The 17,043-nt window shown below is 32.7% G+C and overlaps 2 protein-coding genes across 4 annotated transcripts in view; both read right to left on the bottom strand.

Annotated features, from left to right (window-relative positions):
- Positions 1 to 11,805, bottom strand: part of ATP8B (ATPase phospholipid transporting 8B) — a 43,093-nt gene extending 31,288 nt beyond the window's left edge. The window contains exon 1 of one of the 2 annotated variants that reach the window (XM_066390533.1): positions 11,596 to 11,805. The gene's annotated coding sequence lies outside the window, so the exon portion shown is untranslated. Of the gene's footprint in view, positions 1 to 295; positions 556 to 11,595 lie in introns of those variants that run through there. The other variant, XM_066390534.1, reaches the window with a different exon arrangement.
- Positions 11,806 to 13,336: 1,531 nt separating this feature from the next.
- Positions 13,337 to 17,043, bottom strand: part of Hrb27C (Heterogeneous nuclear ribonucleoprotein at 27C) — a 34,216-nt gene continuing 30,509 nt past the window's right edge. For both annotated transcript variants that reach the window (XM_066390551.1, XM_066390549.1), the window contains exon 9: positions 13,337 to 14,502. In XM_066390551.1, coding sequence (XP_066246648.1) covers positions 14,396 to 14,502 — 107 coding nt within the window. In that variant the 3' untranslated portion in view covers positions 13,337 to 14,395. The remainder of the gene's footprint in view (positions 14,503 to 17,043) is intronic.

Genomic DNA, 17,043 nt, shown 5'->3' on the forward strand with positions numbered 1-17,043 from the left:
TGTTGGATTTTCATAAGAGGAAAATTTAGTATTTTTCGGCCAACTCCAATTTCGATTCTCTTACCCTATTTCCAATGTCAGTTGTGATGTTCTTAGAACTTGTAATTCACTTAAAATAACGTAATTCTATTTTCAAGGATAAAACCATTGAGTTGGTACTCATTCTTGGCTAACCTTTTCTAGTAAATCTAATGGTGAATTTAGATTTGACATAACTTAAAAACCACTGCCAAACTACGTAGTATGCAATGACAATCAAGAAGTTCCCAGTCGAATCTTTATTTTTAATACTTACATCGCTTTTATACATTTAAAATCCAAGTAAATGCACTGTACACTTTTCATTAACAACTAAATAAGATAACCCCACGCAAAGTCCTCACACACTTATCTCCATTCTCGATATTGCGAACGATATCTATCTCTGTAAATAATACACGATGCATATCATATGTGTGTTCCGCAAGTACTAAGTAGAACAAATACTAGAATGTGTATTATATCTTTAAAGGTGTGTCACTCATTACCTCGAAAAGCAACAAATTATCGTTATTGAAGGTCTAAAAAAAAACCTGTCAGCCCGTTTTATCGCATCTGATCTCTGATAATTATTAACAATTGACTGATAAGTAGGAATCTATTATTTTGAGCTCGGTACAGAATTACTAAAAATCCAGTGCCGGACTTGAAATCAATATGATGGGATGAAAATAATGCATAATTCAATTTCCAAGAATACGAAAACCCCCTATTGATTGTCATACTTTATTATTCAGTCGTGTTCCGTATTTTCTTTAAATCCTGGTCGATTAGGCGAATATAGCGAATGAATAATTTATCCCTCGAAGCAAAAAATGATAAATTTCGGACAGACAGCGAGGAAAGTTGTCAATACTCAATAGACACGGGGCCAGTAAATTAGAGGGTTGTCTAGGACAATCCTTGGCTTCATGTGGCGGTTATTTAAATGTTTTATAGGATTTATTTTTGCTTATGAAGCTGAAATTTTAATTCGAACTACCACATCCCCTCAAAAGCACTCAATAATTACCTGAAATTCTGTGTGCTGTTAAATGAATGTCAAAGATCACACGCGGACATGCGAAGGGTGCTCACTGCTTTTTACAATAATAAATAGTGGTAAGAAAAAATATTAAAATATATACTATATACCGGGTGTCTTTGACACGACGTTCATCCCTAATAAGTGACCTTTTTGTTTTTCAGAAGTGTAAAACTAATTATTAAGATTAGGTATTAGACGGATATAAGAAAGTACTAAGGGACTAGACATTCTCTTTATTATTGCCTAATGGTTAATTTAGATCAAAATTGCGATTTTTAGAACCATTTAATGTAAAATATACAGGGTTGTCAAATGTATTTACTTGAGATATTAATGAAAATTTAACAGAATCTTAATTCATATATCAAAAACTTTTAAAAAATTACTTCATAAACAGAAATTTCAGAAAAACAGAGGCGTTCTAGGTAAGGATTTTGATAGGGTTAAACCTTTTTAATATTGCTACTCTTTTCTGATACTTCTAACATTACCCCGATATACTCTACGCTACTAATTTTCTAACAATTCAGAGTCTGGCATATTCTCCACACTTTCTGAAATGTGTTACTTCATTTCCGGAAAGTTAGAGGCGTTCTGTGGTGAAAAATTTTAAAAGGGGTCAGTTCATGACATTAATTAAAATATTTATGTTCCTATATAAAGCGTTTCATAACAGTATGTCAAAAATTCAAGGGGCGAATCTGTGGATAATTTTAAGCAAAAAAGTTTATATAAACATGAATCATTGAATATAAACATTTCTACGAAAACGATGATGTTTTGAAAAATATTCAAGACACATTCTTTTTTCACAAAAACATGAAGTATTTAGAAAATTATCTTTATTTAAAAAACCAGTGGCGTATCATATCTTTCGTTTGAAATGTCCGAAAATGTCAATGGAGATTCCAGTTGTAAAATTAAAAACATTGTCTTATCCTTAAAAGATATGTCTCTACACCTCTTTTATACTCCTCAATTTTCATAAAAAACATTTAATTCTGGAACAAACTTATTAGGGAAAAGCTAAACAAATATTTTTTTATTCCCCAGATAGGAAGTAAAAACAGAAATATATACATATAAACTTTTTTTAATCATTCACAATTTCACTCCTTGAATTTTTAACATATTATTATGAAACACCTTGTATACAGTAAGACCGGGTTAAAAATTTACCACTCTTATGAAATCTTTATGTCTTGGCTGATTTTGACGTTTTTTTTTGTTAATTAGGTATTCAAAATGTGCATTTGTCTAGTGGGTACGATGACTCTTCACCCATACTCATGGTCCATTACGTGCATTTTGATGGGATCAAATTTCAAAAAGTACTATTAGCGCTTTTTTTTAGAATAAAAATAAAGACAGATTCTCAAATAGAATGACCTAAAACATAGCAGTGCCGATTTTCCTTTTTTTTTTATTTACAGGGTATTCGAGAAAATCAATAAAACATGTTGTAAAAAAAGCGGTAAAAAACCTTTTAAACCAAAGTTTCTTCATGCACTTGAAATTGAAAAACAAAACCTAAGAATAGAGTTCTGTTTATGACTTCAGAGTATGTATCAAGAAGATCCTAACTTTTTAAAAAACATTTTATACACCGATAAAGCTACGTTTATGACAAACGATGTAGTGTCAACACAAAGAGTAGAATGTGGAGTGATCATAACCCATATTGAATAATCAAATGTAAACAACAACACTCCTCAAGAGTAAATGTTTTCTGCGATATTTTAAATTAAAAAATTATTGGACCATATTTTTTTAACGAAAGTTCGAATGTTTTTCGTTTTCCGAGATTTCTACAAAATGAGTTTAGTAACGCACTTGATGAGCGAGCTTCCTCTTAATTATCGCTACAGTTTACATTTCCAACTTGATGGAGAGCCTATTCATAATGCGGCTAATGTAGGAAATTGGTTAAATGATTTATTATTTAATGCTTAAGAACAGTGCTCTCTTCGTTGTTGCTTTTTAGGAGGAATCTGTTCTCTCTTTTGATTATAACGTTTTTATGGTTTTTGTTGTGTTTTTCCCATATAATTTCCATTCGCAATCTTGATGTTTCAGTAGTTGTAGTTAATAGAAATCTGTGGTGGGAGTGTGGTGTTGTCGATCTGGTAATCCTGTTGGCCTCTTGTTGAGTGATATTTGACAGATCTGCTTGCATTTTGTTTGTTAAATTGTCCATTGGGTTGATTGCTGCTTTTTTGCTGGATTCATTGCTGGTGTTGGAGTGCTGCATGGTGATGCCTTAGGCCTCCTTTTTTTTGGACTTCGGCTTTTTGAAGCATTGAGGTAAATCGGACTTTGAGTCTTGGGATGTATCCTGATCCTGGTTCATCATGCCGTAAATTACGGCGTTTTATCCTCTTTTTCAATATTATTGGAGACTTGTAAATATTCCAAATAATCTATTTTATTTAGATATGCAGGTTCAAAAAAAAGCTGTTTTGCGCTCGTATTTATTCTTCCGCACACAACTTATCGCTTCGAAGGCTAGATCGGAACTCCCGAAAATACTAATATTTAATCCGAAAAACTGTTTTGTCCCAATTAACAATTTATTATGCTAGACTAAATTGAAATTAACATTAATTTATTGCAATAAGGTTAGTTTTTAGTATTTAAACAGTTCAAAGTATTTTATTACTGGTAATACATTTTTTCTCGAATAATCGTCAATCAGTTTTATTGTTAAAATAAATTTTTCGCCAATTTTAAAATTTATGTATCTAAGAAACGAATTTTATTGGTTTTCTCGAATACATTGTATAGTAGAAAAATGAAAATCGGTACAGGTGGGCTTTAGGTCATCCTATTTGAGAATCTGTCTTCATTTTTATCCTAAAAAAACCCTAATAATACTTTTTGAAATTTTTTCCCATAAAAATGCACGAAGCTGACCATGACTATGGGTGAAGAGTCATCGTGTCCACTAGAGAAATGCACATTTTGAATATCTAATTGACAAAAACAAAAAAAAACTTCGAAATCAGCCAAGAAATAAAGATTTTACAAGAGTGATAAATCCTTAACCCGGGCACGCTATAGGTACCATCGTCCTGAAACATTCTACCTGTACCCTATTGGTTCTCTATTAATTCATAGTCTAACGAATTCTCTTCGTTCTCCGACATTTTCTACGACATTTCCAAGAAAACAAAGACGTCGCGTGTCAGAATTTAAAAAGCAGTTCGACCAAAAAACTAACAAAAATCTCGATTTCCCATTACACTTTGGGGCGTTCAAATTAATTATACACAGCTGGAATGAGGAATAAAGTATTAATAGGCCTCGATCGTTTCAGATTTTTCCTACGACTATTTGCATTCATTCTCATTACTATACACCTGCGCCAAGATCAATTAAATCCGTACTCTGACAAGTGCACTCTCGTCTTCACTCATGGTCACTTTCGACCAATGGAACAAACGACAGCGAAAAAAATAGAAACCAATCAATGCCTGGCCAGTTCGATTTTTAATCCAAGGCAAAGATGGTGGTGTGCGTGCAAAACGGCAATATGGCACCGAAATTAACCCTCTCGATCCATCGTTGATTGATATAGGTAAACTCTCTATGGGTAAACTTAGCGGGAATATCAATAGACATTTATTTCGCATTAATGACGTGCGCAAACAGTGCCATAGATACGATTACAATACAAAGCCGAAAGCACGTCACAAGGAAGGAGGGGAGTGGAACACTTCGTATATTTTAATAAGGGTTTGATGGGGCACTTGCACAGTCGTGTAGATACACAACTTTGTTCGGGGGGGGAGGTCCAAGGATTCATAAAAATCGACATGGTTTGCTATTTTTTTTTCAAATTATGGACTATTTTACAACTACATATTTCATTAAACCTAATTACCACCTGCATTGACCCTTAAAGATATCGATTGCCACCCATTTTTAATATGCAATAACTGAACTTTCAAAGTCAATAGACCTTCTCTTGCATTACAAATTTACATTTTTAATTATTCATGTTATTTTTCAATATTAAATTAGTCCGGCAAATTCAGGACATCACAATTCCCAGCGATGTTTATGAATTCTTTTGTTTGCGTTTACCCCTTTATTATCCATATTGGATCATTAATTATTATTTCGTTGCTACGACCTACACTACAGTTTTATGTATTTACAATTAACACGTGTAATTTATTATTATTATTATTACTATAATTTCCTCCGCAAAAATTAATTATGTTTGAATTCGTGCTGCGTATTAAATTAATAATAATCAGGCTAAGTAGAAGTGTTACCTATATGTGTACATTGGGTGGTCTTTTTAATTAATGATTAATTGGTTTTAAAACATTCGAATGATTTTGTTGTTGTAAACATTGACTCACACTAGCATATCAATGTCAGGCAAACATACGGAAGAAATTCATTTAAAATTCAGACGGCGATTTTGCGAAATCGATGAAAATTGATCAAATTCTAACAGTTATCAATCCCTGTAAATAAAGGAAACTTTTAAGAGACTCTCGATGGACAATTAAATCTTAGAAAGATCAAAAAAATTAGCAAAAATTATTGATATTTCACACAGCTATTAAGGTAACAATAACTGGAAAACAGTTGAGAAATTACTCAGTTACAGTAATCCAGAATCCCCTGATTACCGAAAGCGGATATATTTAGAGTGGTAAGAAACTCCGATGAATCAAGGACAATGAACTGGCTTACGAAGATATAAAAGAATATATTTTTCGAAAAAATGAATATTTAACACATCTATTGAAGTCAAAATCTCAGGAATGCAGTTAAGACATGACTCAGCTGTTGTAGCCAAGAATCCCGTGGGAAAAAATCGTTTATAGCGGTTAAGCACCTCCCAAAAAATAGGGATTTTATTATTTAACTTATTTATGAAGGTCAAAAATGTTGGCAAAAATCACTGATATTTTAACACATACCTATTGATTTCAAAATCATTGAAAAATAGTTGGTAAATGAAGAAGTTATAATATGTAGTCAAGAATTTCAAAGAATCAAGGACAATTAACTTGTCTTCAAAGGTAAACATTTTTGGTAAAAATTACTGATATATGACACATCTATTGAGGTAAAAATTTCAGAAAAATGGTTAATAAATAACTAGATATAAGAGTTAAAGATAATTCTCGTTTGCAAAGGTCAAAATATTGGTAAAAACAATTACTATTTAGCACATTAAATGTGTTCAAAATTTAAAAAAAAGGTTGGTAATTAAAAATATAAAAATATTTCAAACGATAAATCAAAACCACACCATTCACTTCGAACAAAGCCTGTTTTATTATAGTATTTCAGTACTATTATTTCGGTTAATCTTCGTCTACTATCTCAAGGTTTACGATGAACTCACTTACGAAACGGACGGAGCTCGTAAATGACGTAATGTCATCGACAAAAACCGAAATAAAACTGATTCAGAAGTCTTGTTTTGCTTGAGCTTGGTGACTATTATATGACATGGAAATTTACTGTCTTCAATGACTCTTTATGACAAGAAAATAGGTTATTTCAGTTTATTTTTTGTAGGAAAATACTTTTAACGTTTTCCAAACTCACCAATAGATTCTTCACACAGCGATTTAACAACTATTAATAATTTTAATATAATATTCTTCATTTGATGCAACATTCAGATGCACATATTAGAGAACACAATGAATGTCATACGGAAAAAAACGAATTGAACCAATTAAACTGTAATAAAAACAATAACTTTTGCATTGGTTGTTACGTGAATGTTACAGATTTGCCAGTCAATTGGTCTCGCCAACAATCAAGTTTCCATGGTCAATCAATTCAAACTAAAAATCGATCTAAATGGCCGCACTTTGCACTTGACCCATTGAACTCAAAAGTGGTCAAATTTCGTATTCTAAGCACTGAAGGGTTGTTATGTGTAATAATGAATATTTTATTCGTTAAAACGGTGTATTAATGTTTCAGAAAACAACGATCTTATCTTTTTTATTACGTAAATATTTTATTAGTAATTAATATAAATTAAATAATAAAATAAATTATATTAGTAATTATGGCACAATTCATTTTTGTGAATCAGTGACTTGCAGGTAAAATAATTACTTGCAGGGCTCTAATAACGAGATAATTATGTCATTGAATAAGTTTCTTATAGTCACAGCGATTAATAACAGTTCCTTACTCAGGGACTGGAGTAAATAGAGATTGCCAATTTGCTGGAATTTTTAAGATTTTCTCTCAAATTTGGAACATCCTGTATATGAATGATATCTGATTTAATATGAGTTAATTAGAATAGACGAAAAGTTCTACGATTCACTTTTCCTTGTAACGCCTAGGGTGATAATAATGCGGGCGCACCCAAGCTTGCTTTAAGACACAGAACTGCTCTTAACCATTAAAGGTTTGACCATCCCTAAAATTCGATTCTACCACCGACTTTTGCAACTATTGGGGATTTTACCAGAGACGGACTGTAGTTTAAATTGAACCTCTTTAAAAGAATTTTGAGTTCAAACTGCACAAAACAGAAATCGTACCGGAAATTAATTCAGGCCGCATCTGTGGGGACTGCAATTTTAATTAGGCCCGATTTAAATAGATGAACTTAAAGCTCGAAATTGACTCTTTCGGGTCAAGGCAAAGTTCCAGCGGCTATTTGAAGACAAAAATAGGAATTAGTCAGGATATTTCATTAAGTAGAAGAATGGAACCTGAAAAAAAATATCAGGGTTGACGTGACGTTGCAACGTTACTAATGATTATGTGATATGTTAACCCGAAATATCTGTTCAGTCCAACGGAAACTGTGATTTGATTATTTAAAAATTAGATGTGCCCCAAACTGATTTGTAAATTATCAATTCTTCAAATTACCAATTTTGATTTTATACAAAAATGTTACAGATAAAACGACTTTGTTACGCCGCTGGTTATGGTGTCATAAAACTGCCATAAACAGGAAAAAATGCAATTAGTTTACTTTAAAAGCAGACGCGTACCAAGCAGATATTTAAACTGTTACTCATCCATTTATATATTTACAAAACCTCAATTTAGGAAAATTATCCGGGTTGAACTGACCTACGCCACTATCAAACATTGTATATATAAACATCGGAGATTTTCAAACTTTTAAAATCTAATAAGAAAACTATGAGGGCGAATCGAAATATATTACGCCATTGGTTACAGTGTGCGCATTAGTTGTTTTTGATATTCGAGGAAATTTGTAAGTTAATTCCATATAACGCTAAGACGTACAAAGATTACAAATAAACTGATTTGCAAAAAAACGCAACACCAGGAAGAACACATTGTACACGTTTAAAATTTTGGCATGACATTGGCTTGGGCCTGGGGGGACGATCAAAATATTAAAAGAAATTTTTACGAATAAGTAAAAAAAACTTAATAAAGGGTGGTATCTCCGCTTAAATTAATATACTCCTGTAAGCGACGTGGTATGCTCAAAATTAAATAGTCAATATCTTCCTGTGGTATTGTATTCCAGGCAATCTGTACCTGCTCGTGGAGTTGATTTATGGTCTCTAGAGGACGAGCTAAACGTTGAAGTCTCCGACCCATTGTATCCCATACGTGCTCTATTAGAGATAAATCTGGAGATCGAGTCGGCCAAGGCAAGATATTCAAATTTTCAGCTTCCAAATACCTCAAAGTAACGTTGGCTGCATGTGGTCGCACATTATGTATATGCACATATATGTTGGAATGTGCTTCCAGGATAGTCGCGCATGTGTGGTAAAAGAACCGATTCTAAGACACTATTAATGTATCTCTGAGCATTTAATAGACCATAAATAAAAATAAGAGGAGACCGATTAACATACTGGATGGCACCTGGTGTTAAACCAGAATGGCACCTTTCCATAAAGTCCAAATTGAATCGCTCTTCCCTGCACCTTCTAACACGTAATCGTCCTTCCGATCGCCAAAAACAAAATCGACTCTCATCATTGAAAATTCTCCACTCATCCACCAATTGCAGCCTCAGATGACACCACTCCAATCGGGCCATCCTGTATTGTTGTGTTAATGGTAGCCGACACATAGGACGATATGAATTTAATCCTAAACTTTGAATTCTGCAATAAATCATACTAAGGGAGACTCTTCTATTTAGGGAACCAAGAGACGGGATTGTTTCAAACGGGGCGCCTGTTGCTGAATGACGAAGTCGCCGATCTTCTTGTTGGTTCGTCATTCTTGAGCGACCACTACCATGATGACGATTTACTAACCCTTCGTTATATCAATGTCTTCAAGTTCTTAGCACTGTTATGTGTTTTGATCCAATCTTCGTGCAATTTCGTGGATAGGTAAACCTGTTTCATGCATCTCAACAATTCTTCTCCTTTCAAAGAGAGTTAATTGGAGGTGGACTGCATTTTGGCGAAAACGAGCCATCAAACGTTAAATGTGATACGAATAATAATCGCTATCTACTTCTAGAAAAAGTTACGAAAAGAATGGTCGTCACAGGCAAATAAGTAAAGAAAAATTTCATATCGCATTAAGATACAAACTCGAAATTTTAATAATTTCTTTCTCTTTACAAATCCAACATCATACCAAAATGTCAAATACATATGATATGTTCTTGGTGCTGCGGTTTTTTTGAAAGTTAGTATAGTTGTTATAATAATTTCTATATGTTGAATTTTAAGAAAATTCTAAGGTAATATGAAGGTTGTATGAATTGTAATCTCTTACTGTCGATCCACTGTGGAAACCAGATTTGCCCCCTGTATAAATAAAAACAGTGAAGTAAACGAATATGACAAATGGATGAGGTTAAAAATTCGACAAAAAATGTCAAATTTTATTAGTTATATGGTAAATTCCTAACACTTCTCTTCACTTGATCGTCAAATTCAGACATCGTTATTGTCTCATGTTATTGTGTTTTTGTGTGTGACTATCTCATCTGTAATTTATATCGATCCTGACATTTGCAAATCATTATAATAAACCCTTTACTTTATTAATCGCCGCTCTATTTAACACGCCCCTATTGCCTCTAGAGGTCGAAGGCCTCTGCTTCATAAAAATATCAAATCTAACGTCAAAATTGAGGCTCAATTAATTATTATTCCCTGGTTCACGTTGCTTTGTAGTCCCTCGGCAAAATGCCACTCTGACATTAACTATACGACAGTAGGTGAAGCGAATCGGATAATAGACCCCCCGAAGAGCACTCGTGGATAGATTTTCCCCCCAGTTTGATGGAGGCCCGTCCTCCCCTTTTATTTCTTTCCGATTGCGGAAACGTCAAGCGATAAAGGTTGACCCAAATTAAATATTGTGGCTGGGGAGGTGCATACAAGCCTATTTTAGGGCCATTATTATGAGAGAATCAAAGCAAACAGATCAATGGAATTGAAATGGAAATTTTCGAGGAGTGTTGATTATAACCTTGACACCTTTGATTGTTGGGGCCCAAATTTTATACAGGGATGGCACAAGAAGTGTGGAAGTCATAGCTAGGTTGTTTTAAGTCTCTTACTCTAGAAATACAGTATGATTCCAAAGTGGGGAGCTTCTTCCCATATAGTAAATATAGCTTCAAGAAATAAGCATTTTTGCCTTTTGCACTTTTTCGAAACATCAATACTAAGGGAAATATAGAGTACTATTTATTTAATTTACTAGTGGAAGTTTAAATTCCAAATAACATGATTCAAAAATTGAAGAGTCCCATCTATAGGAATAATACACAGGGCGGCCCATTTAAAAAACCATATAATTAAATCACCACAATTTTTTAAACACCCTCTATTATATTCACTATTTTTCAAATATCGTCCAAGCTATTCTACATAACACTTTGATTCCTAATTTATATCTGAAGTACCTTCACTATCACATCCTGCATTGTGGGTGGGCCACCCTCTATAAATCTCAACTTTGAAGAGAGAACTAACCTCAAATATCAATGTTTCTCATTTCATGACATCATAGCCTCAATCATAACAAATGAATAATTGAAATTATTCCAGATTAATCCTAAAATCCTGCATTCTCAAAGGCTAACTAGGCGTTGATTGCTATATATGTAACTAACTATAAATTGAACGCACGTTATTTACTTCCAGATTTTAGTGAAACACCCTGTAGATAAAGATCTAAACAAACTGTAGCATCGGCAGGAAGCTACGTGCTGAAAACGCAATGTCCTGATATCTTTGTCAAGAGGTTAAATTGTTATAGAAACGATTAAACAATGACACATCATTGAATTCTTGGTTTTCATGGAAGTTATCATCTTAGAGATAAAGTTGTCAGTACTTTGGCTTTTGCATTACATATTGTAGTGCATTTCTTACATGGCGACATTATTAAAACCTCATTAAACCGACTTAAGACTTAATACAGACTTTCTCGAGGGCGTTATCAAATCGCAGTGAATATATATATTAAATTTATAGGTGTTTTCACATTTCGAAGTTAAAAATAAATAACAGTTTCTAACCTCACATTAATCAAAGGTGAAGAAAGTGTTTACTTACCAGGCTCGAGACTGGATATTGTCCGCCTTAAGGTTATTAAAACCCGAATTTCATATCCACAATTCACATTTACATTCACAACGGAAACATTGAGAAATAAACACTTTAAAGCGTAATCCCATACAACCTCCACCTGTTCTAAATTTAATTTAATTTATTTACTATTTTACATGAAACCTGAATAATAAAACAATTAGCAACAGCCAATGGGATTTTTGCATTTATAATACTTTGACCAAGGCCCTCTACCCGTGAAAAGATCAAATTGATAATGAATATTAATTAGTAAAGTACAGTTTACTACTTAGAGGGCGCTTTCGCATGGTAGTGTTCTGTATAACAGTTGTTCGCACTATAATGGGAAACACCGATATATATGTATATATTATACAGGGCATTTCTTAATTGATGGGGAAAAATGAAATGAGTGAATCATGAACTTATGAGGGCAAAAAAGTTAATGAATAAAATCTAAAAACGCCATAGAAAAAGTTCTGATGTGAAATATTGAGAGCGACCACGAGAAAAATAACGTCCTGTGGAGTATTTTAAATAATAGTTATTTCAGTTTGTTTGTAATGCTAAAAATGGTTGTTATTACTAATATTCAGTTAATTATCTTTAGAACTAATAGAGAAATTAATGAAAATCGGAAAAAAATTAAATTTCAAAACTCTGTAAATAAAAATAGGAAAAATTTAAAGCCTGCCTTTATATGAAGTTTTTTCCTCAAAATAAACTCATGATTCCACCCATTTCATTTTTTACCATCAATTAAGAAACACCCTATATATAATATAATAAAGTTAATGCAATATATGGTTGAAAATAAGACATTTTGTACGTTGGGTTTGATTGAAGATATTTTGTATAAGATAGATATGAAAAAAATTACAATATTGTGCATAGAGGAAAAACCAAAAGGCAAACAAAATTCTTATTTGATAAATAGAGTATAATAAAAAAATATTAAACATGACTTACACTTAGAGGATCTTAGTTTTGCATTTCCAGGTTCAAGTGGATAACACGAAAAAATTTCAAAATGACACTTTTTACATTTTTCGTGGCTGAAAATGGTAAACGGTTAAAGTTTGAGCAAATCCGACTTTACATTTGTGTCTCAACTTTTTAAAGCGAATCCAAATAGAGAGTTAATGGATCATGGCTCGACCTTGGTTCATCTAAGCCCGAACATTGAAAATTTTTAACGTTCGAAATATGACATACTTTGCACTTTCAAAAGTAATATGTTGTGACCGGTTTTAGTTATGTCGAAATAGTTTTTACATTCCTATTTTAATTCTTCGAAACGAATAGAAGTGCAAAATTCTGAGGCATGATTTTAACAAGTTAAGATAGGAATGTGCAATTATTTTCGACATAACTCAAACCTCATGACTCTCAAAAGAGCTATTTATCAAACATTGGAGACTCGAAGACGCTTCCAAATCGACATTTACTGACCTACGGGAAATCTGCGAGTTAATTAGCTGCAATGTTGTCACCATTTTGTTGCTGTTTTATTTATGATTTCCATGGAAATGGATGAAAAATAAACGACACTGTTGGTGTGATATTATGATATAAAACACATTGCCTTTTTTATTTTGGATTTTTTTTCGTAAATCGGAAAAAATCCTACATACATTTAAATTCCTCTGTTTTGCCGACTTTTTTGTATTTTTTAAACTCATAATGGATATATGCATGTAGGTAACTCCAATAAAATAGATATTTATCAATGAAAAATCATCAAATATATATTCAACTGAACTTTTTCACAGAATTAATCAAAGAGTACAAAATTCTAATTATTAACAAATAAAAGAAACCTCTTGAGGGTTTTTACGAACTAAATCCTACAAAATGCAAAGGCTACAACTAAAAAATAATAGTATAAAGGTTTAATCAACACTTGCAGGTAAATGTGAATTTATTTCATCGACTCATGGCGACTAACTCAATGTAAAGGCGACAAAAGGGACGAAGAATACATTATAGCGGGAAGTATATTTGGTCATTACATTTTGTACGAACGTATTTCTAAGCTATTAACAATAAGTCTATTGATGTGTCTTACTTATAATGTTATGATTCTTACCTAAGTTGCGTTAGGTACCTACCTATTAAACTTTAATGCATGTAAATCGAGTCAAGGAAGACAGGAAGGTCATATTGGCCATAATTCTGGATTCCTTTACTGGAAAAATGAGCATTAACTTCATTTAAATCTAACTGCTAATAACACTGAATTTATCAGTGATTTTTGCATTATTGCGAAACTTAATTGAGTTAGTTCGAAATGTTTACATTTTGCAAAATGGCAAAGTCAGCGATATTTGACAGCGGACCTAAATTAGCACGTCGTCATTTTTAAGAACTTTGTCAAATATCTGTATCTGTTCCAACAACAAAATCCTGGTTCACTATGAAAAACAAACGCTTTTTTTCTGCACGTATAAACAATGCCAAATTCCACCACTGCTAAATGTCATTCTTCATACAGGGAAACAAATCAGCTTGTTTTTGAATTCATCAAAATGGCAGAATATTTATTTGACAGATCAGGGCACCGCCATCTTTAATAATGATTGATAGAATTAAAGCGAGGCCTGAATGAAGGTCACTCACAACATTAAATTTTTCAGTCACAGGGTTGCCTAATCGTAACTTCTAAGTAGGTACTTATCTACCCGTCTTCTTATAGTCAAACTTAAGCTTTAGTCTAATCGCACTAATGTATTTTTCGTCCTTTCTGAACCCGACTAAAACTAAATGGAGGTTCTCCTCGAGCTGTTTATCGTCTGTAGGGGTGATACCCTTGGGAACTGGGAGTACCGTAAGAGGAGCTCCTCTGAGGACCTCCGGAGTAACAGTCTCCAGCGGCCGCAGTTTGGGAATAACCTGCTTAAACAAACGATGTGTAGGGCTTTTTGAGTTCTGAATAAGAGAGTTCTTATGTTTTGAATTGACAAAAAACATCAATTTCTATTAGGCATTATGTTAAAAACGTCTACATTTTCAAAGATTTCGACAGAGGATAGCACTAAGTACTTATACAATTAGTAGTGCTAATCTATCTTAAGAACTCTCCCTTATGGTAAATGGCGTGCAGAAATTGCGACAAAATGGCCACTTAAAGTTATTTATGCCACTTTGAGATGTTAGAAAACTTCATAAGAAAACATAGACAATCAGCAATTTTGTCGCACTTAGTGTCCATTTTATGAATGTCTATTTTTGGCCTGAGTACAGACCTGATAAGTTTGACAGGGATTTTTCTTTGATACTATTACCAGGGCCGTATTGGTGGGACATGCACCGGACAGGAGGGCGTGAGCTTGGTAAAAACGTGGTGCTATCTATAGAACTTGGAGGGACTGCTGTTATGGAGTTGAGGTCAGGAGGACTGATTAGGTAGCAAGGAACGGAACCTAAGGACGATTAAGGTATGGCTGTTCAAACTTCTGGCAACTTTGCTAGTAAGATAATTTTCATAGAAATGGAAAAATTAATCAATGTTGCGGTCTAATTTCGTCGTTTCTATGAAAATTATCTTGGGGGCAAAATTGCTTGTAGTTTAAAAAAGCGGACCGACGAGGCATAGATCAAAGTCCTGGTAACTTTATCTGATTTTTAACTTTCGTGAAAATGAGCAAATGGTGTGCATTTACCTCATTTGTTTCATGTAAAGACTACAAGAAATATTGATGAAAGAATTTTATTTGCAGCTCTTGAAATTTAAAATGAAATATAGTTTAATGGAAGACATGAGTCTGCAAATTCGCTGTCAAAAGTGGATTTTTTCATCTATTTACCTCTTGAAATTATTTTAATTTTTGTGACTTTATGTTCCGACATGAAACGTTTTCACATTCAGATTGATAAAGGATGCGAATTTTCAAATTTCTTTCAGGAGAAACGCAAGAAACTCTGTCAAATATGTACATATCTTAGCCTAAAAATTTTATTACAATTTATTTAGCATGCTTGATGTACCCAAATGAAGAAAAAAGAAGATACATAATAAAATAAAAATAAAACAACTAATATTAGTGTCGTTTTCTATGGGAAAACTAGTGCAATATTTTTTCTCCATCTACTGGATCCCAATTAAATATAGTACATATAGCAATATACATATATTAGTTCTGCACTAATTTGCCGATAAAAAACGCTGTGAACTTATCATAATTTTCTCTACTTACGTTAAAGGATGTGGCAAGCGTCATAGCATCGTCCCTGAAGTCACCAGAATCTGGGGTATTTTTGATGTTGTTGAAGGGTGATTTTAATTTATTTTAAAAATTTCGTTGATTGTCATGTTAATAGCGCCAAATTGGGGGTAGTCAAGGGTGTTTAACGCTGTGATTTTATTAAATTAGTACGTGAACATTTTAAATAAAACTCTGTGTATTTAATAAACAGGAAATCCCTAATGTCTTTTACATGAGGTAAATTTATGCCTTTATGAAAGGATTAAGTTGAAATTTTTGAAAATAAAAAATCTGAAAAAGAATTTGTTCATTTGAACTTAAGTGTTGACAATATACCGACACATGGACAAAAAAAACAATTTTTGCCGGTATAATAAATATGAATTTTACGCCCTACATTTTACTAACTCTATATCCTTCACAGCCCTGCCAACGGTCAGGTCTGATTAAATATTTTGATTTAAAGTTTTACTCTTGACATACTACAAAAAGACAATAAATATTTTACACAGAAATCAGATCGCCCAAAGCGCGCAGGCATAGTTTCACAACATTTTAAAACAATACATTTTGATGGAAAAATTTAATATTGAATTTAGTTAAAAAAATTAAATAAAAAAAAGTATGGCAGAAATAGTTATATATGCAGGGTTCGTCATATATATGGAATAAAAGCAACAACTTTTTTGAATAATTTGTCTATCAAAAAATGTTTCAAATAAAAGTTACAAGGCTAATTTGGTGTCACTTTTTGATAAACTAGAATTTTTTTTTTCATTTCATAACATTTCAACAAAGTCCGATTTTAATTTTTCACATATCACCCTCTATTTCCGAATTGTTTTATGAATTTTTATTTATTTGCGCACACAGAGATATAAAATTTTATTGGGGTTTGATATGAAAAATTTCGAGAAAAAATTATTTTCCTCATTGTATTCAAAAAAGTAAATTCGAGAAAAGCAAATAGTAAAAACATCGTCTTAATTTTTTAAAAGTTAAGTAAATAGCATTTCAGAAATTCTAATCTTTAATTAAAAAAAAAAAAAAACAGCATAAATTTTTTGTTTGGTGAAATAGAGTGGCCAATTCGGCCACCTGATTTAAATCCTTGCGACTTTTTCTTCCTCTAGGACCATTTAAAAAATCAAGTTTATAAGGATCGACCAAATAACATAGATGACTTGAGGGTTCGAATTATCGGTGTGACGCAATCAAGCAGGCAAGA

This window comes from Euwallacea similis, chromosome 5 (assembly GCF_039881205.1).
Source record: "Euwallacea similis isolate ESF13 chromosome 5, ESF131.1, whole genome shotgun sequence".
Lineage (NCBI taxonomy): Eukaryota > Metazoa > Arthropoda > Insecta > Coleoptera > Curculionidae > Euwallacea > Euwallacea similis.